General features: G+C 40.7%; 1 protein-coding gene across 1 annotated transcript in view; it reads right to left on the bottom strand.

The window, feature by feature from the left end:
- KLHL29 (kelch like family member 29) overlaps positions 1–18,598 on the bottom strand; it is a 545,709-nt gene that overhangs the window by 102,773 nt on the left and 424,338 nt on the right. Inside the window, exons 7-8 of the mRNA XM_060786976.2 lie at positions 16,513–16,712; positions 8,376–8,635 (exon numbers count right to left, since the gene is read on the bottom strand). Of these exons, the coding sequence (XP_060642959.2) occupies positions 8,376–8,635; positions 16,513–16,712 (460 nt within the window). The remainder of the gene's footprint in view (positions 1–8,375; positions 8,636–16,512; positions 16,713–18,598) is intronic.

The following is an 18,598-nucleotide window of genomic DNA, read 5'->3' as shown; positions in this document are numbered from 1 at the left end:
GGTGGTCCCTATGTAGACTTGTCCACAGCTGCATGGTATATGATAGACTCCTGCAGAGGTGTGAGGGTCCTTCTTATCCTTTGCTGAACGTAGCATTTGTTGTATGTTCCTATTGAGTCTGTGGATAGTTTGTAGGTTGTGTTTCTTCATCAGCTTCCCTATGCGGCCAGTGGTTCCCTTGATGTATGGCAAGAACACTTTTCCTCTGGGTCAAATATACATGGACCTGGCCCTTAAAAATATACATGGACCTGGCCCTGTTTTTTAAAGTGTTAATTTATTAGAGTGGTACTTGTGTTCAACCTGTAGCCTTCCGTATGTTCCCAACGCATGCTGGATAGTCTGATGGGAATGAGAGTCTTCAATATTTGGTGGGCTACAAATATTGTTCTCTGAAAGAACAAACTGCATAAAAGATTCTTACAGTATGGACAGAAGCCTTATTCTGCAAGGTACTTACTGAGCTTCTTCTAACACTGAATTCAGGGTTCACAAGGAGTACAGAGCTGTCTAGCAAGTGTCAGTGCTGGACTATGTATCCTCATTTCTACCTACAAGGAAGTGCCACATATCCACAGCCATTTTTTAAAATATCCACATGTTCACGGCTGTTGAGCTTGACTTTATGCCCCGTGCTCCTGGGTAATCTCTTCCTGAGTTCCAGAATCAAAAGATGCCATTATGAAATTTTAAAGGCACGGGCTTCATGGAAGGATTTTGGAAAGGGAGAGCTTCTATGTTTATAAAATAAGCATCTGTGTGCTTAGGAAGCCTATTACAAACCAGCGGGATACAGGGAGGTGAAGGGTGGAGAGGGAAGGAGAAGTTATAGCAGTCACCCTTGAAAGCTGATTTATCTGTAACACATGAAAGCAACCGGCAACCCGGATTTTAACAGTAATTTAACTGCAAAACACTCCTTTCCAAAGAAACATATTTATAAAAAATTAAAAGCTCTTCAAAAAAGGGAGCAGGCAAGCAAGCAAACAAACAAAGGAACATGAAAGGAGACACACACTGGCAAAATAAATAAAGATGCCATAGTAAACTCAAAAAGCTCTTCAGGAGAAGGCGGAGGTAAAAGAGGGGCTGGAAAGCAATGCTGAAAAAGACTCACAGCAGCAAGAAAGGGAGAGTATGCAAGGGAAATAGTGGAAATGGCAACATGAGAAAGGAAATGTAAGGCCCACATTTTTTTCTAAGCACTTAAAAATATGAAATCACCCCAGCATGATGTACAGGTGGGAGGCAACTTGAAATGCTTCTATTGAGGGCGCATCCAACTACTAATGTTTCTTCAGAAATAATAATAATAAAAATGACAGTTTCACCCTTGCTCTTTTACCCACAATACACAGCCATTGCAGCATGCCTTTGCAATTGAGTGAAGCAGGGGAATAAGGAGGGTGAGGAGAGAAAATGAGCCTGCTTTGAGTTCATGGGGTGCTTTTTTTTTTGTCGTGTCAGGAGTGACTTGAGAAACTGCAAGTCACTTCTGGTGTGAGATAATTGTTTTTATCATCCTTGTGGGAGGCTTCTCTCATGTCCCCGCATGAGGAGCTGGAACTGATAGAGGGAGCTCATCCACCTCTGCCCGGATTCAAACCTGTGACCTGTCGGTCTTCAGTCCTGCCAGCACAGGGGTTTAACCCACTGCGCCACCGGGGGCTCCATATGATATGATATGATATGATATGATATATGATATCATATCATATCATATCATAGGGTGCTAAGTGGTAGGAAGAGTTGACTGGACCTGATTTCTTTTATCTGAATAGAATGGGATGGGGGGGGGGAGCCTGTAGTCTTGGGGTTCCTGGAAGAAAGAGAGGGCTAGTGGGGGGTGAACAAGGATGAGGACAAAACTCCTATCTTGTCATTACAAGGAGAGTGAGGAGGAGGAAGAAACTGGAATCTTGCTGTTGTTAGAAGAAAGAGTTTTTTACTAGATTATAAGGACGAAGCCCCTGGTGGCACAACGGGTTAGACTGCTGAGCTGCTGAACTTGCTGACTGAAAGGTTGGTGATTCAGATCCAAGGAGTGGGATGAGCTCCCGCTGTTAGTCCCAGCTTCTGCCAACCTAGCAGTTTAAAAACATGCAAATATGAGTAGATCAATAGGTATCGCTCCAGTGGGAAGGTAACAACACTCCATGCAGTCATGCCAACCACATGAACTTGGAGGTATCTGCGGACAACGCCGGCTCTTCAGCTTAGAAATGGAGATGAGCACCACCCCCAGAGTTGGAAGTAAAGAGACTTAATGTCAGGGGAATACCTTTATCTTTACCTTTACCTTTAAGGACAAAGAAACCGGAATCTTGGGAGTCTGTGTGTGGCCATAAAGGATTTACTCTGCTTGTTTATGTTAGGGAGAGCAACTTGTTCTCTGGAGTCTTTTTGTTCACTAGCCTGAAAAAATACGCTGCAATGTTTTGTGCTTAAAATCTAATTTTTTTTTTCATGTCAGGAGCAACTTGAGAAGCTGCAAGTTGCTTCTGGTGTGAGAGAATTGGCCATCTGCAAGGATGTTACCCAGATGTTTGATGTTTTTACCATCCTGTGGGAGGCTTCTTACATGTCCTTGCATGGGGAGCTGGAGCTGGTAGAGGGAGCTCACCCACCCTCCCCAGATTTGAACGGTGACCTGTCTGTCAGCAGTCCTGCCATTAACCCATTGCACCACTGGGGGCTACGTGATTGGTACAGGGATAGGAACTGGACAGCAACTGGATAGCAATTCCTACCACTCCCCATCTTTGGTAGTTATGCCTACTACTGGTGGTATCTGCTATCAAATAACATATTTTCCATCTCAAGTTTAACATGACAAAATCACAAATGGCCTTCCATGGTGTTAAGATGAATAGAGTCCAAAACTAAGGCCTGGTGTTTGTCAGACACAGGAGTCTGGATAATTGTATTGTCTGGACCCTTAGATGTGGAGCCAGAGAGCCCCAGAAGCAAGAAAACAAATGACTGAGTGGTGGCTCTCCACCCTTTTCATGGGCATTGCTGGTAATTCAAGGCTTCACACTGCTTGGGAAACTGACCTGGGCTGGTGAAGCATTTTTCTTCAGCCAAGCCTTCCTTGAGTGGTTTTGTTTTGTTTTGTTTGGACAGCATTCTGGCAAACTCTCACCTATCCATTAATTTCATTTAGGATTAATTCCAGTGTCTGCTCAGTGCAATGGGAGCTTTCCAAATGCACCTGTTTCCCGCTGCTGGTATGACAAGAAAAAACCTGAATTTCAGTAAAACAGTACAAGCACTGCATTCAGAAGGTCCAGCATTTCAATCCCCAGCATTGTAAGTGAGACTGAGAAAGGCTCTTGTCTAACACCTAGGAGAATTACTATCGTATAGACATTAATCAGCAGAACGGACCAATGGTTTGATTTATTCTAAAGGCATTTCCTCTAATACAAATGAGGGCCGGGCTTTAGCACAGCAGGTTAAGCATCAGCTGCAATAAATGTTGCCAATCGAAAGGTTGGCATTTTGAAGCCTGCGTCAGGGGTGAGCACCCAACCTTCAGCCCAGTTCACTGCCCACCTAGCAAACTGAAAACAGCTGTGAGTAGATAAATATGTACTGCTTAAGCAGGGAGGTATTTTAATGACACCAAAAGAAAATACCAAAAAATGCCAGTGATTCAATCAAAAGGAGGAAATATGTGAACAGGGCTCTTTGACTCCCTGTTGCCAGAATCGAGCACAACCTCCAAGACGCCAAACATGGGAAAAGCCTATATATCTCTATCTGTACTGTTGCCTGTCCTATCAGTGTATAACGGCATTGAATGTTTGCTGTATATGTGTTCTGTGATATGATATATGGCTCCTTCCCATGTGAGCAGTGTTTCAGATCCCAGAGGAGGTCAAGAGGAGCCTGCTTGCTATGCCCTAATTCTGGCAGATAATGCACATCTTGAAATGGTGTTTTATAGCAGCGTGTGCAACTGTCAGTACTCAAATGATTTCAATTGTTCCCTTTGGGAAGTGGAAGTTTGCACCCCTGAGGCATGTCATCACCGACTGAAATGTTACGTCCCCATTTCTTTTTTGGTAAAAACTAAAAACACCCCCAATATTCAGTTGGGGTGGGTGAGAACAACTTTTCTGTGTTTTCTTGTTTTACGTCCAGTAGATGTAAGCTGAATATTGATTGCAGGTTTACTTCCTTGTTTGAAAACAGGTACTTTATTGAAACAAAGAAGTGGATGCATAGGGAATGTGGTGAAATTGGCCCATTCCTCCTTAGTGCCTGCTAAGCAGGGTTCTTACATAAAAATGAGGGATGAAATTCACTAAGGCCCCTTCTACAACTGCCCTACATGCCCAGAATCTGATCCTAGATTATCCCAGATTACCTGGCAGTGTAGACTCATATAATTCAGTTCAAAGCAGATATTCTGAGTTCAGATCCTGGGATATAGGGCAGTGTAGATCCAGCCTAAGGCAGTTTCAGATATGTAAATAAGATATGCTTTTGTGACTGCTTCATACTCATGATCCTTACATGTGCTTTGGTTTAGAGCAGTGGTTCTCCAACCTGTGGGTCTCCAGGTGTTTTGGCCTACAATTCCCAGAAATCCCAGCCAGTTTACCAACCGTTAGGATTTCTGGGAGTTGAAGGCCAAAACATCTGGGGACACACAGGTTGAGAACCACTGGTTTAGAGCATATGTAGGGCCCATGAAAGTCCTTCAATTTCAATTTATTGGACAGCAGCCACTGCAATCAATAGAATTCTGTTCCTATTTATCAGAAACTAGTAGAATGACATTCCAACATGACATTTATCAAGCCATCTCTAGTGTAAGGTGAAGTGATAGGGACTGAGTTTCTATGAGACAAGAGACTGTTTGCATCAGTCAGCCACATATTTGTTGACAGGAGAATAGACTCTTCTCCATCACAGTTGCTGATTCCCAGTAAGTGGGGATGGCTTAGTGCAGTGGTTCTCAACCTGTGGGTCTCCAGGTGTTTTGGCCTGCAACTCCCAGAAATCCCAGGCAGTTTACTAGCTGTTGGGATTTCTGGAAGTTGAAGGCCAAAACATCTGGAGACCCACAGGTTGAGAATCACTGACTTAGTTGTTGTTCAGGCAGGGAGATACTATGTAGCACGGTAACTACAATGGTTGCATGTTCATAACTGCCATAGTGATTTCTGTTTAGAAAACACAGAAGCAGTACAGTGTTCCTTCGCTGCTCCCCGTGAAACAGCGAGTCCGCAATAAGCGAAGTAGCAAGGGAACACTGTGCACCTATTTCCTTTGTTGCTTCTCTATTTCACCTCCAACCCCAAGTTTTCTCAGCAGATGGAAGATGGATAACCAAATAATCATGCTCAAGTCTGCTCAGGGATGTGAAGCACAACAGTGTTACATCCTTTATCTAACAACTAGCCCTGTCTCCTTGAAAAGGCCATCCCCAGTTTTGCCTGATGTTACTAACTAGCAAGGCCAAATGATGTTTCGACTGGCAGTGAAATAATCTGCAAATGATTTTGTTATTTTTTGGTTAATGCAACTTCATTATGAAACTGTTTTAATTTATTTCAGTTACCATACATAACTGGTTATTTCTGAATCTTGAGCCACTGTGCACCTATTAAACCTTATTGATCATGTAAAGGTGTTACATAAATCAAGTGCCTGATTGTTCAACTGATTAATTTTTGGGGGGTCAAATCTGTTTCGGCAACAAAAATAACATAGGCTGAACACAATCAACAGGAAAGAGCTCTGAAAACATTGAATAGAAGGCCTAATGCAATTAAGGACTCATTTGTATATCTTATTAATGGGCGTTATGGACTTTGTTTCCTCCCAATTATCTCCAAGTCTGACATGATAAAAGTTAGTCTAAAATGCCAGTACAGGACACCAGAAAATAGTTCACTTTAACAATGCCTGCTCTAAAAGTTATTTGGTCAAATGTTTGTGAACATCATAGTAGGGGGGCTTTTCTATAAGACAACATGGACAGGGATGGCTGAGGGATATAGCAGGAGGTGGTGGGAAAGAGTAATATACAAAGCGCTCTAGAGTGGAAGAAGGATGTTTGTATTTGAAAGAATGCTTACATTCAACAAACTCTCCAATAGTTCTTTCTTCCCATTAGTAATTTCTAGGCTAGGTTTAACCAAACTGAGCTGGGGTTAAGTCAAGTAGCTTAGTAACTGTTTGGCCTCCTATGAATGTATGTGGAATATTTGGCTCTGGGAACAGTAGAGTAACATTTGTGGTACTGGGTTGTTGTAGGTTTTTCCGGGCTATATGGCCATGTTCTGGAGGCAATTTTTCCCTCCAGAACATGGCCATATAGCCCGGAAAAACCTACAACAACCCAGTGATTCCAGCCATGAAAGCCTTCGACAATACATTTGTGGTACTTACAGCCCATTGACTTACTGATCAATGCTGTTTCTTTCTTAAGGACTCCTTCTCAATGTGACCATTCCTCTCCTTAGTTATCATAGATTCTATGTGACAACTGAGTGTTTCTAAAGTACTTTCCCAAATAATTTAGCCTCCTGTGTTATCATTTTTTATTCAGAATTTACATGCAACAACTCTGTTTACATTGAAACAAACTCCTACAATTTCTTCATTCTCTATATGAGACTCCACATACTTCACTAAAATTTGAGGTTTCCCAGTATATGTTTTCTAGTTCTATTATCCAATGACGGAATTCATTAAACCAGTGGTTCCCAACCTTTTTTTGACCAGGAACCACTTTGACCAGGGACCACTCTCCAACATTAGTACCAAAAGGGTTACAAATCAGTTTTTGGTTAAATTTAGATTTGGTTTGGTTATTTGGGGTGCTAATTGAGAAAACCGCATTGGATAGACCACATCACCTCTAGTTTCTGAGACAGAACATATGCCATCCAGTAGTCGCCATCTGCTTGCCCACAGAAAACCGTATTTAATAATCTAGAGCTGATGTGGTCTATCCAATACAATTTTCTGAATCAGCACCTCAAATAACCCCAGGAACAGGCCTAAAAACGAAGACACCAATGTGCCACCACTTCCAGGCACCACATGGAACAACTCCACTCAGGGGGAGGGAGGAGGAGGAGAAGCAGCAGTCAGGAGGCTTGTTGGTATGCCTTTCGTGTGTAGTCAGTCCCTCACCTCCTGACATCCCTGTTGCCTTGGCACTATAAGAGGGTTTCGCGAGACCAGTCGCTCTTGTTGCAACTTTGTAGTAACTATGCCGTGGACCATATTTTAGCTCTTGGGGACCACCGGTGGTCCACCGACCACAGGTTGGGAACTACTGCATTAAACAAATACCTCATTCTGAGACATCTAGATAAGCAGTTTCTAACTGGATGACACGCCAATTGTCTATATATACAATTGAAATAACACTCCACCCTAGGAAGAGAAGTGAAACAGCAAGATGACTTACCTTGAATTTTAAAATTCTACAGTTATATTTAGGAAATAATTCTTATAATTCTTATATTTAGGATGGGAATAATAACTCCTGGGAGGCAACATAGCTCCTTGTATTACAAGCGTCTGGAACACATTACACGAGCATCTGTATTCTATCCCATAATAATCCAACATTATAAGATAATCTGTTTCTCAGCTTCACTGAGAGTTGAACTGATAGCAGGAGCAAATGGGGAAGATGTTTGATCACTGAGTCAATTCCTAGGTCTTGGGTCGATAAGATGTGAAGCTAGCTTACTACAAATCTTAATCAGGTAAGGCAACTGGCAAATTTACGTGCTGCTGTTGTACTTCTTTTAGCCCAAGGACATTTACTATCTCTGTCCTCAAAGGCAGACAGTATTTATAACCCTTATCTGAATCCTTATCTCATCCTAAGGTCAACTGCCTAGAAGAGTAACTTGTCCAGAGAAGGTAGGCCCAATAAATATTTACTGGCATCTGCAAAGAGCTAATGCACAGATAGAGAGTGGTTTCTCTCAGTACTATGAGCCACGTTATTAACATTCAGTGCCTAGAGCTTTAGTGATGAGTCTTGCTTTTTGCTGAATGCAAGTTGCTTCGTCTTCTTTGGAAAAAGAAAAAAGGTTATCCCATTTTCGAAGGCACATTATCACACAATACTAATCCTTCAAGAGCTATCTTTGGCCAGGCTATATTTAGCGTAGTACGTGCAAGCAAATGTGAACTTTTTAATTCTAATCAGACATGGGGATCAAATGACAAAATTAAAAGAAAGTTTCATTTTCTCTTTGCTCTCCTCTACCCCCTTTTTTCCTTCTGGGTTTAGGATTTAGAACAGCACAGAGCCGTATTCTATTTTAAGAAGCTACTTATGGCAATGGAAGAAAGCGCAAGAATCCAAGGAGGCTTCTCCTTCTCCTTACCTGGGCTCTGATTGCAGCATCCTTTTTAATCCACTTTATCACCGTTTCATAAACCAACTCTTCCGTTTTCGTGTTCAGGCTGTCATTGGACATGTAGGAGATGAAGTCGTCCTTGGAGATATTAAGAATCTCCTCTTGATTTGCCACTTCTGGGAAAATCTGCAACGCATAGGCCTTCGCCATGTTGTATAGTTCACTGCACTGCATTGCTTCGGCCATGGCTAATATTCCTAGGCAGTTGCTAGCAGTCAACTGTTTTTCTAAAAGGAACAAATATGAAAGAGAAAAGGGAGGAGGAACAAGTCAAAATTCAGGGCATCAACTTGTTCTTCAGCCGTACTGGTTAGGTTTTTCTGAACCAATCCCTTCCTATAAACAGACCTGCCTCATTTTGTTTTCCTGCTTTTGAAACTTGTATGCTGTCACCCAGCATCCGAAAGAGAACCAGAGTGGGAAGAATTCTGTCTCAAAAACAAATGGCTAAATTAAATGGCCACAGGTTTTTCCAAATATATAACTGGGGAAATAAAATGAAGACAAGACCCTGTAGCCACTCAGGGGAAATCTATCTGGTAATAGCAGAAGGGGCAAATATATATAGGGGTGAATGAATTCTGCTTGTGCTAAACCAATGTAAGCCAGGCTGCATTGAATCCACAGAAGTATAAAAATGGTCTACAGCTTGATATGAGCTGCAGAATTAGGCTTCCCAAAGAAAGTCATCTTAAAGAAAATAATTCTATCCCCTATAACAATTCTGTAGGTTATATTAGCAAGCTGGAGCTGGCAAAATAATAATAGTAATAATAATAATAACAACGATAATAATAAAGCCGACACGATTTGAGGATTTAAAGATCGAACTGCAAAGACTCTGACACAAGCCAGTAAAGGTGGTCCCAGTGGTGATTGGCACACTGGGTGCAGAGCCTAAAGACCTTGGCCTGCACTTAAACACAATCAATGCTGGCAAGATTACCATCTGCCAGCTGCAGAAGGCCATCTTACTGGGATCTGCACGCATTACTCGCTGATACATCACACAGTCCTAGACACTTGGGAAGTGTCCAACGTGTGATCCAATACAACAGCCAGCAGAGTGATCTTGTCTGCTGTGGACTCATCTTGTTGTGTTTCAAATAACAATAATGACATAATAAAAATTCTAATGATAACTTAATGAAAGTTTAACCTTTGTATGTGTTAGTGATGAGATTTTAAAAATCTGTTCTGTTACAACATTTGTAAGCTGCTTGGGAGCCCCAGAATGGAGGAAGAAGGCATAATGATAATGATGATGATACCAATATTAATTGTTATTGTTTTCTTCATGGTCTCTAGCTAGGTTTTTGGAAGTTAATGCCTCTGTTTCTCTCTTTTTCCAGCAGCATGAGTATCTAGCATAAATGATCAAGTAATAAAAATAGGTTTGCTATTAAGAAACTGGATTCTTTCACATTCAAAATATAAAATAAGTGATATTCTACCCTTTTTAAACAATGGCCAAAGGAAGTCATGAATTATAAATGTTCAAAAGTGGATTTCATGGTACAGTAAGCACATAACCCCTTTGACCTCCAAGTATGTCACAATCGAGAACAGGATTTCTTAGCCAAGCTCCTTCCCAAGAGAAGTGAAGACAGCCACAAGATACTAAGGACCCATCTTGTAGTAGGAAAAATCCTTGAGGACTGAGCAAAAGGCTCTGCCCTTTGAGACACAACCAAATGAACAGGAAGTGTGTAGCTTGTGGAAGGTCTGCCAGGGAACATAACTTCAAAATGTTGGTTGTTAAACCTATCAAGTCAATTGATGTCTATTCAGTAACATTTTATTAGTGACTGAATTTGTCCTTTTTTGACAATGGTTGTTGTTTCCTCAACAGGAGTCTGGGCTCATCTAAAATGAGATCAAATCAAGCAATTCTGTTCTAAGACATCATATTCAATACAGATCCAGGTCATCATAATGACCAAATCTATATGATCAATACATGTGGTTGTAAAGGAACAATCAAAGACATAGATTTACCCATCTTTTAAAGACCTGTAGTGTTTGTTGTCGAAATGCTCAGCTATACAAAACTTCATTTGGCTAAGAAAAAAAGAGACCGCACCAAATCCTTTAAGGAGGTTGGTAAGTTTCATGCTTGGGAACTGTTTCCCAACATTAGTAATAAAACATTAATTTAAGATTCAAAGCTGTAAGGATCAACAGGAAAAGATATACTTCAGTCAGGGGCAGCTCAACCCATTATGCAAAGTAAGCATTTGCAGTATAGTTGATTTTGCCCAGGGGTGCTCTTGAGGTGCTCTTGGCAGAAAATAGACCTTGACATATGCGAGTTGTAGTTACTGGGATGTACAGTTCACCTACAATCAAAGAGCATTCTGAATTCCACCAATGATGGAATTGAACCAAATATGGCACACAGAACTCCCACGATGAACAGAAAATATATATCAGTGATTGGTTGGGGGCGCCAAAATACTGTTTGCTTACCATTGAAAATTACCTAGGGCCGCCTCTGACTTCAGTCAATACTGTGAAAAAGCAACTTGCATTCATCTGAGGACTAATGAGTGGATGCTGCTTTCCCAATATCAAAAGATGTACAGTACAACCTTTGAATCGACAGGAGATAAGTGTTCGGACCTCATGTGAATAAACAAAAAAACTATGGATAATAGTGAACTCTACTAAAATGAAGGCCTTCCAGCACAATAATACCATTGGATAACCTACAAAATGCCTAGAGAAGACATATTTTGCTGGATATGAATAAATGAAACTGTGGATACTGATTCCACGAATGAGGAGGTCAGACTACATAGTTTGCCCTGGACTTTTCTGCATGAACATCTAAGAAAATCCTACAAAAATCTCAGCCAGAAACGTAGGAATAACCATAAAAAGCAACATGTGTTGTTAAAGGTTTTCATGGCCAGAATCATTGGGTTGCTTTGAGTTTTCCAGGATGCATGGCCATGTTCCAGAAGCATTCTCTCCTGACATTTCACCCACATCTATGGTAGGCATCCTCAGAGATGAGGTCTATTGGAAACTAGGCAAATGAATTTTATATATCTGTGGAATGTCCAGGGAGGGAGAAAGAACTTTTGTCTGCCTGAGGCAAGTGTGAATGTTGCAAATGGCCACTTTGATTAGCATTGATTAGACTCAATCAGGGACAGCTAACACCTTCCAACAAAGGATCCCCCAGGTAGCAGCCAGTTAGGGTTTGAAGCTGCAAGGCCATTAAAAGCCAATCAAGGCGGCCAATTGCAACATTCATACTTGTTTGATGCAAGTGTGAATGTTGCAAATGGCACCTTGATTAGCATAGATTAGAATCAATCAGAGACAGCTAAAACCTTCCAACAAAGGATCCCCCAGGCAGTAGCCAGCTAGGGTTTGAAGCTGCAAGGCCATTAAAAGCTAATCAAGGTGGCCAATTGCAACATTCATACTTGTTTGATGCAAGTGTGAATGTTGCATATGGCCACCTTGATTAACATGGATTAGAATCAATCAGGGACAGCTAACACCTTCCAACAAATGATTCCCAGGTAGCAGCCAGCCAGGGTTTGAAGCTGCAAGGCCATTAAAAGCTAATTAAAGTGGCCAATTGTAACATTCATACTTGACTCAAGCAGACAAGAGTTCTTTCTCCCACCCTGGACATTCCAGATAACCTTACTTGCCTAGTTTCCAACAGACCTCACAACCTCTGAGGATGCCTGCCATAAATATGGCAAAATGTCAGGACAGAATGCTTCAGGAACATGGTCATACAGCCCGGAAAACTCACAGCAACCCAATGTGATAGTCCTTATGGCTGTCAAGATGTTAGGAAATGGACCTGCCGTGTGTTAGCACACACAAATCTTTTCATTCTTGATACAAGTTTTTCAGGAATTTTCAACCTAATTCTCATGATTCTTGCTTGCCAACTTTTAAAGGGCCACTGCACACATAATGAACCTAATCTATTGGCTATCAAGCTAATCAATCTAGTTCCTTTGGGTTTTTGTCTCTAATGCCACCAAGCTTCTTAACCATAGTTAAACTTTACATCACGACATCAATTACAGATAATGCTAATCAAGAGAAAAGATTTTGAAAATACATGGAATCAACTAGGACCAGAAGCCAGGAAACTGACTGGGAGGGTTTCCTGTTAATACGAACAGCAGCAATTGTCAATGCCAATTAAACACTTAACCATGGTAAAGATGGGCACAAGGGATTTGTGTAGATGGAAAAGAAATTGTCAAAAATTCCAAAGAGTTCACCCACAATCTATTAACCACAGCTAAGAGCACTGAATCTGTACCAATCCAAGCTTCTCCAAGAAGAGGTAATGAGGTTTTAATAGCTATGAGGCAAGAAGCATTTTATTTGCACTGCTCCCCAGCCGACAAAACTAATGCTCATTTTTTTCCTCAGTACCAACAAAGGTAAAATTTTCATTAGTGCTGCCTTCACAAATGTTTTTGCTCACCTCCATGCTGGGCGACCAACTTCTACTGCACTGCACCAATTCGTCACGGAGAAAGTATTATTTGGGAAGCCACAGCTCTAATCCCTTCCCACTACAATTCTTATTTTTTAATAGAAAAATACTAAAGTTGTTGCAAGATTGAAAGAAAGGGAATCATTTTCGGCTGCTCAAAGCAACCTTCCTTAAGCTGGTATCTTCCAAATATATTGTCGAAAGCTTTCATGGCCAGAATTACTGGGTTGTTGTGAGTTTTCTGGGCTGTATGGACATGTTCCAGAAGCATTCCCTCCTGACGTTTCTGCAAGCATGCAGACAATTTCAACAGAAAAGAAGAGACCCTGAAAATGAACAAAATCTGGCTACCAGTATTAAGAAACTCTAAAATCAAAACAGTAAATAAAGAACAACACTATAAAAAAGTGGAATTCCAGACAAGATATAATCAGAGCCAGCTAGGCACCTCCCAACAAAGGATTCCCCCAGGCAGTAAGAAGATAACCTTGAAACGGCTAGGCCATTAATTGCTACTCAAGCTGACCAATTGCAACAGTCACACCTACCTCAAATTGCAGCAACACCAGAGGCACTCGAAGTGGCCAGCTATTGGTCAAAGGACATTTAATCAGCTACCAAGCTTGCAAACTTTATGTTTTGTTTGTGTGTTTGTTTGTTTGTTAAAAAATGTAACATAACTGTTTGGTCTGCTCCTGACATGATAAATAAATAACCTACCTCAAACAGACGAGAGTTGTTTCGCCCACCCTGGACATTCCAGAAATATATAAATCTCACTTGCCTAGTTTCCAACAGACCTCACAACCTCTGAGAATGCCTGCCATAGATGTGGGTGAAACATCAGGAGAGAATGCTTCTGGAACATGGTCATACAGCCTAGAAGAATCTTCCAGATATGCTGGACTGCAATACCTAGTTTCAACCAATCCAAGCAAAGAAGGAAGGATGCTCAAAACAAATACAAAAAGAAAAGGAGAATAAAAATGTATTTTGAGCTATTTATTTCTGTAACATACTGGGTGGAATGGACCCGTTTTTTTCCATTGGTGGTTCTCTGAAGAACACTGCAAATAGGGCTTTTGAATTATGAGATGCTTAGCTTATATGATGCAAACGTGAAAAATGAGGCTAAGTAAAATGCTTTGCTCTCAACTTTCCACACAGCAAATACTCCACTATCTCTGAAGCTCAATTCGGGAAGAGCTATAAATAAAAATAAGCAATTATATTTTATGAATTCTCTAAATGAGAATAGAAACCTCTAGTTCCTCATCTATAATGAAACCTACCACCAACTCTCCCAATTGCATAACCATAACATGGTTCACTGCATTCAAATATTAAGTATTGGAAAAGGAAAACCTCACATTGATTTAGTGGAAATAAATGTATTTTGTTATAGTAGTTGAATCTTTCAAGATAATATGCATGGATATATCTGTGGATCATTATGAAAGCCATAAAAATCTATTAATTTAAAAACATGCTGAACGGCAGATATTAAAGTAAATCTTCACCAGGACAGCAAAAGCCATTCAATATTCAGCTTTGGAAAAGATGTGAACAATCTGAAGAAGACACTTGCCAGGGAAACAGGAAGATACACAAGAGCCTTAGAGTAAAACAACTAGTAGAATCAGAGAATCATAGAGTTGGAAGAGACCTTGTGGGCCATCCAGTCCATCTCCCCATCAAGAGGCAGAAAAAACACATTCAAAGCACCTCCAACAGATGGCTATCCAGCCTCTGTTTAAAAGCCTCCAAAGAAGGACCCTCCACCACACTCCGGGACAGAGAGTTCCACTGCTGAACAGTTGTCACAGTCAGAAAGTTCTTCTTCATGTTTAGGTGGAATCTCCTTTCCTGTAGTTTGAAGCCATTGTTTTGTATCTTAGTCTCCAGGGCAGCAGAAAACAAGCTTGCTCCCCCCTCCCTATGACTTCCACTCACATATTTATACATGGTCATCATGTCTCCTCTCAGTCTTCTCTTCACGCTCAGCTCTTTAAGCCACCCCTCATAGGGCTTGTTCTCCAGATCCTTGATCATTTTACTCATCCTCCTCTGGATACATTCCAGCTTGTCAACATCTCAACTTCAGAATAAAATTAAAGAACCTATCTTGTTTGTAACTTGGGGACAGCCTTTATGTTGCCTTGGTGTGTGATGGAGTCTCCTTCTTTGGAATTTTTTAAACAAAGGCTGGATGGCCATCTGCCAAGAGTGTTTTGATTGTGTGTTCATGTATGGCAGGAAGTTGGACTAGATGTGGCCTCTTCCAATTCTATGATTCTATGAATGAATAAGAGATATCTAGATGCAAATGATGTTCAGTGTCTCACTCTCTGCAATAAAGTTTGGCGATTGAAGGAAAATAACTAAGGAACAGAGTTCTAATTACAGGGAGGTAACATCTTCGCTTTGATATCCCCCACATACCCTGTTCCCCAAAAATAAGACATCCCCTGAATATAAGACCTAGTAGAGGTTTTGCTGAATTGCTAAATATAAGGCCTCCTCCGAAAGGAAGACCTAGCAAAGCTTTGTGTTTGGAAACATGCTCTCTCTGGTAGCCAGAAGCAGTCCAGGAACTACTGTCGGAGATTGTAACAGTCTCAGACGGTATGTGAAAGCCAGGTACTTTACAGCCCTTATTTTTTGTGGCCCTGTGTTTGAGGGCCAGTATATTTATTATACCAAGGTTTGCTTGCAGTCCCTGACATCTGGACTTACCATTTGTCATCTACTAGGCATAGAGCTTTCTCGATCATGGCCCCTTATTTATGGAATGCCTTGCCGGTTGAAACTCGAACCTTCCAAGATCTACTTGCTTTTCGGAAAGCCTGTAAAACTTTTCTTTTCTGGCGAGCTTTTGACGGGTGAACAACCCGGACTATGCCTGTTCTCGCCACCTATTGTTTTGTTATTGTTATTTATAAAGCTAATTGTATTGTTTTAATCTGCTTCTGTAAACCGCTCCGAGCCAACTTGGGAATAGCAATATACAAGTTAAATAAATAAATAAAAAATACTGACAACTACTGTACAGTATTTAATAAATGTTCAATTTTTTGTTGAATAATAAATGTGAATTCTTCTTCATGAAAAAATAAGTCAACCCCTGAAAATAAGACCTAGCACATCTTTGGGAGCCAAAATTAATATAAGACACTGTCTTATTTTCAGGGAAACAGGGTAGCTATATCTCTGATTTTTTTTACTACATTAGCAAGGATTAGAGTCATGTTTTCCTCAATTCCATAAGCATCTTGTAATTCTTTAGGGAGCAGAATTTTGTGCCAGCTTCTTTGTTTTCTCTGCCATTCAGTCAACATGAAGCGTTTATCTAGCCTTGGGCCAATAATACAGCAAGCCAGGCTCCTAATGCCTTCAACAGGACATCCAAATTAAAGTTATATTCAAACAGGGAGGTGGGGTTTGCTATGTTGCAATGGCATTTGGTGATAATTTATTTATTTACATCATTTTTATCCCACCCATTTCAGCCCGGAGGCATACAAACTGGCAACAATTAGATGCCGTATATAAAAACATACATAAAGCATGAAAAACATTAACATTCAGAGGTAGTCAGAGAGAAAGATCACAAATCCTTACCTAGAAAAGACACGCAGACTTTGCAAAATGTATGAAACTGGAACTTGTTGGCAGCTTCCAGGAGTGTTTTGGCGTTGGCAGAATCTATTACTAAGGAACCTGTATAAACAAATTCCAGCAGTAATTCCAGGACGTCCACTGTGAGATTTGGTAACTCCAGCTCCAGCTTCTCACCACTTCTGCTACTGTCCCGAAGTGACCTAGCAACAGCAGACAACGAAATTCTTACAGGACATTAACTTTCTCCCCATGGTTGCCACTGATTGATGGCTAGATATTACTGTTAACTGACACAGATTGCTTTTATTGTTGTTTAAGAATTGAAAATACTGTATCTTTTTTTAAAAAACGAGGAACTTAAAAAAGACTTTATTACTGGATCTGAAAGAGAAGAGTCTTGTGCACAGACACAAAAACAATTTATTCCTAGGCTGCATAGTCATGCAAAAACAAAAGAAGAAACCAAAACTGCAAACCAAACAAACAAAAATCAAGGAGAAGATGAGCCAACATTAATGAAAAAGTGGAACAGGATTAAATTTCAAAGGGAAGCAATATATTTTTATGTCTCCATTCCACGCCTCTTCGTCTTTAGATATCAAAACCAGGCAAGAGAAATAAGCCTAGTGCTTTTCCAGAGAAAAGGTATTTTACTCTGTTTTTTTCCTTCTTCATGACTTTATCCTCTTGGAATGGTATCTCGAAAAGTATTAAAAGTGATGTTTAAGGACTCGTTGACTAAATTGAAATAATGGGGGACTCGAATATAAGAAGATATTTGCATAACATTCTCAAGGTTGCAAGCAAGTCATATATACAAAAATGGATGTGTGCGTATTTATATCTCCAAAAATATATTGTTCCCTTTTAGGCACTAAAAGAAAAAGAAAAGGAAGGAAGGAGACCCCCAGCATGGCATTGCTTTGAAAACTAAATACAAGACGAGATAGACAGACAAAATGGTTAGAGTGGAAGAGGGAAAGGGGGGGTTGGAACAACCAGCTCTGCCACAGGAAGCCAGCAGCCATCCTCTCGAAGTTTCATGACTGTGGCCTGCATAAAGTGCTAAACAATTTGGTGATCAAAATGTCGCCTGCATTTGAAGTGTGCATTATTAGTGCTTGTGAAACTATCAGACAAAAAAAATACTTTGTTGAAAAAAGGTACATGGGAGAAGTGGGTGAGAAGGGCCCACTTCCTAATGCCTGGCACATGGTATAGCTGCGAAACACTAAAGTCGGGTTATACCTGAAAGACAAAACAAAACAAAAGAAAAGAAACCAACACCACACATTTGGTAATGCCAAGAAAAGGGGAGGAAAATCTGTTAGCGTAGGAAAGCAAACACCTTTTAAATGGTTAGAACCACCATCAGCACCTTCTCAACGAAAGGTTAATTGCTCTCAGTGTAGGTAACAAGTCTCTGCTGCTAAGAACCTGTGTCAGAATGAACACCAGCACTCAAGTGTCCCGGTATACTATTTGGAAAAATGGTCAGCCTTAAAGAGAAGCTTGGCAGGGGACTAGTCTACCAGATCCCCAAGCATCAAAGTCAATATGGCCAAGAAGCCTCCATCAGCTAAGGCAGTGTTTCTCAACCTTTCTAATGCAGTGACCCCTTAATAATACAATTCCTAGTGTATTATTGCTATTTCATAACTGTAATCTTGCTACTGTTATGAATTGTAATATAAATATCTGATATGTAGGAGGTATTTTCATTTACTGGACCAAATTTGGCTGAGAAGCTGGCCAATTACAACAGAGGAGGTTTTTTGGTGGGAAAATGCAACATCTGTTTCCAGAAAGGAAGAGAAGGACAGGTGGAGAGATCTTCAGCCTTCTCTGCCAAAGGGGTTCCTAAGACTATCAGAAATATATGTTTTCTGAAACGCCTTTGCGACCCCCCACAGGAATCCCGACTCCCAGGTTGAGAAACGCTGAGCTAAGGTTGGGGCTTGATGGAGAAGTACAGTTGACCAATTGTATCTGTGGGGGGTTGGTTTCAGGACCACCTTAGGATATCCCAAAATGAAGATGCTCGAGTCTCTAATCTAAAGGACGCAGTTACAGTGGATTCAGTAAT

This window comes from Anolis sagrei, chromosome 1, assembly GCF_037176765.1.
Source record: "Anolis sagrei isolate rAnoSag1 chromosome 1, rAnoSag1.mat, whole genome shotgun sequence".
Classification (NCBI taxonomy): domain Eukaryota; kingdom Metazoa; phylum Chordata; class Lepidosauria; order Squamata; family Dactyloidae; genus Anolis; species Anolis sagrei.
This window is presented reverse-complemented; position numbering and strand designations above follow the sequence as displayed.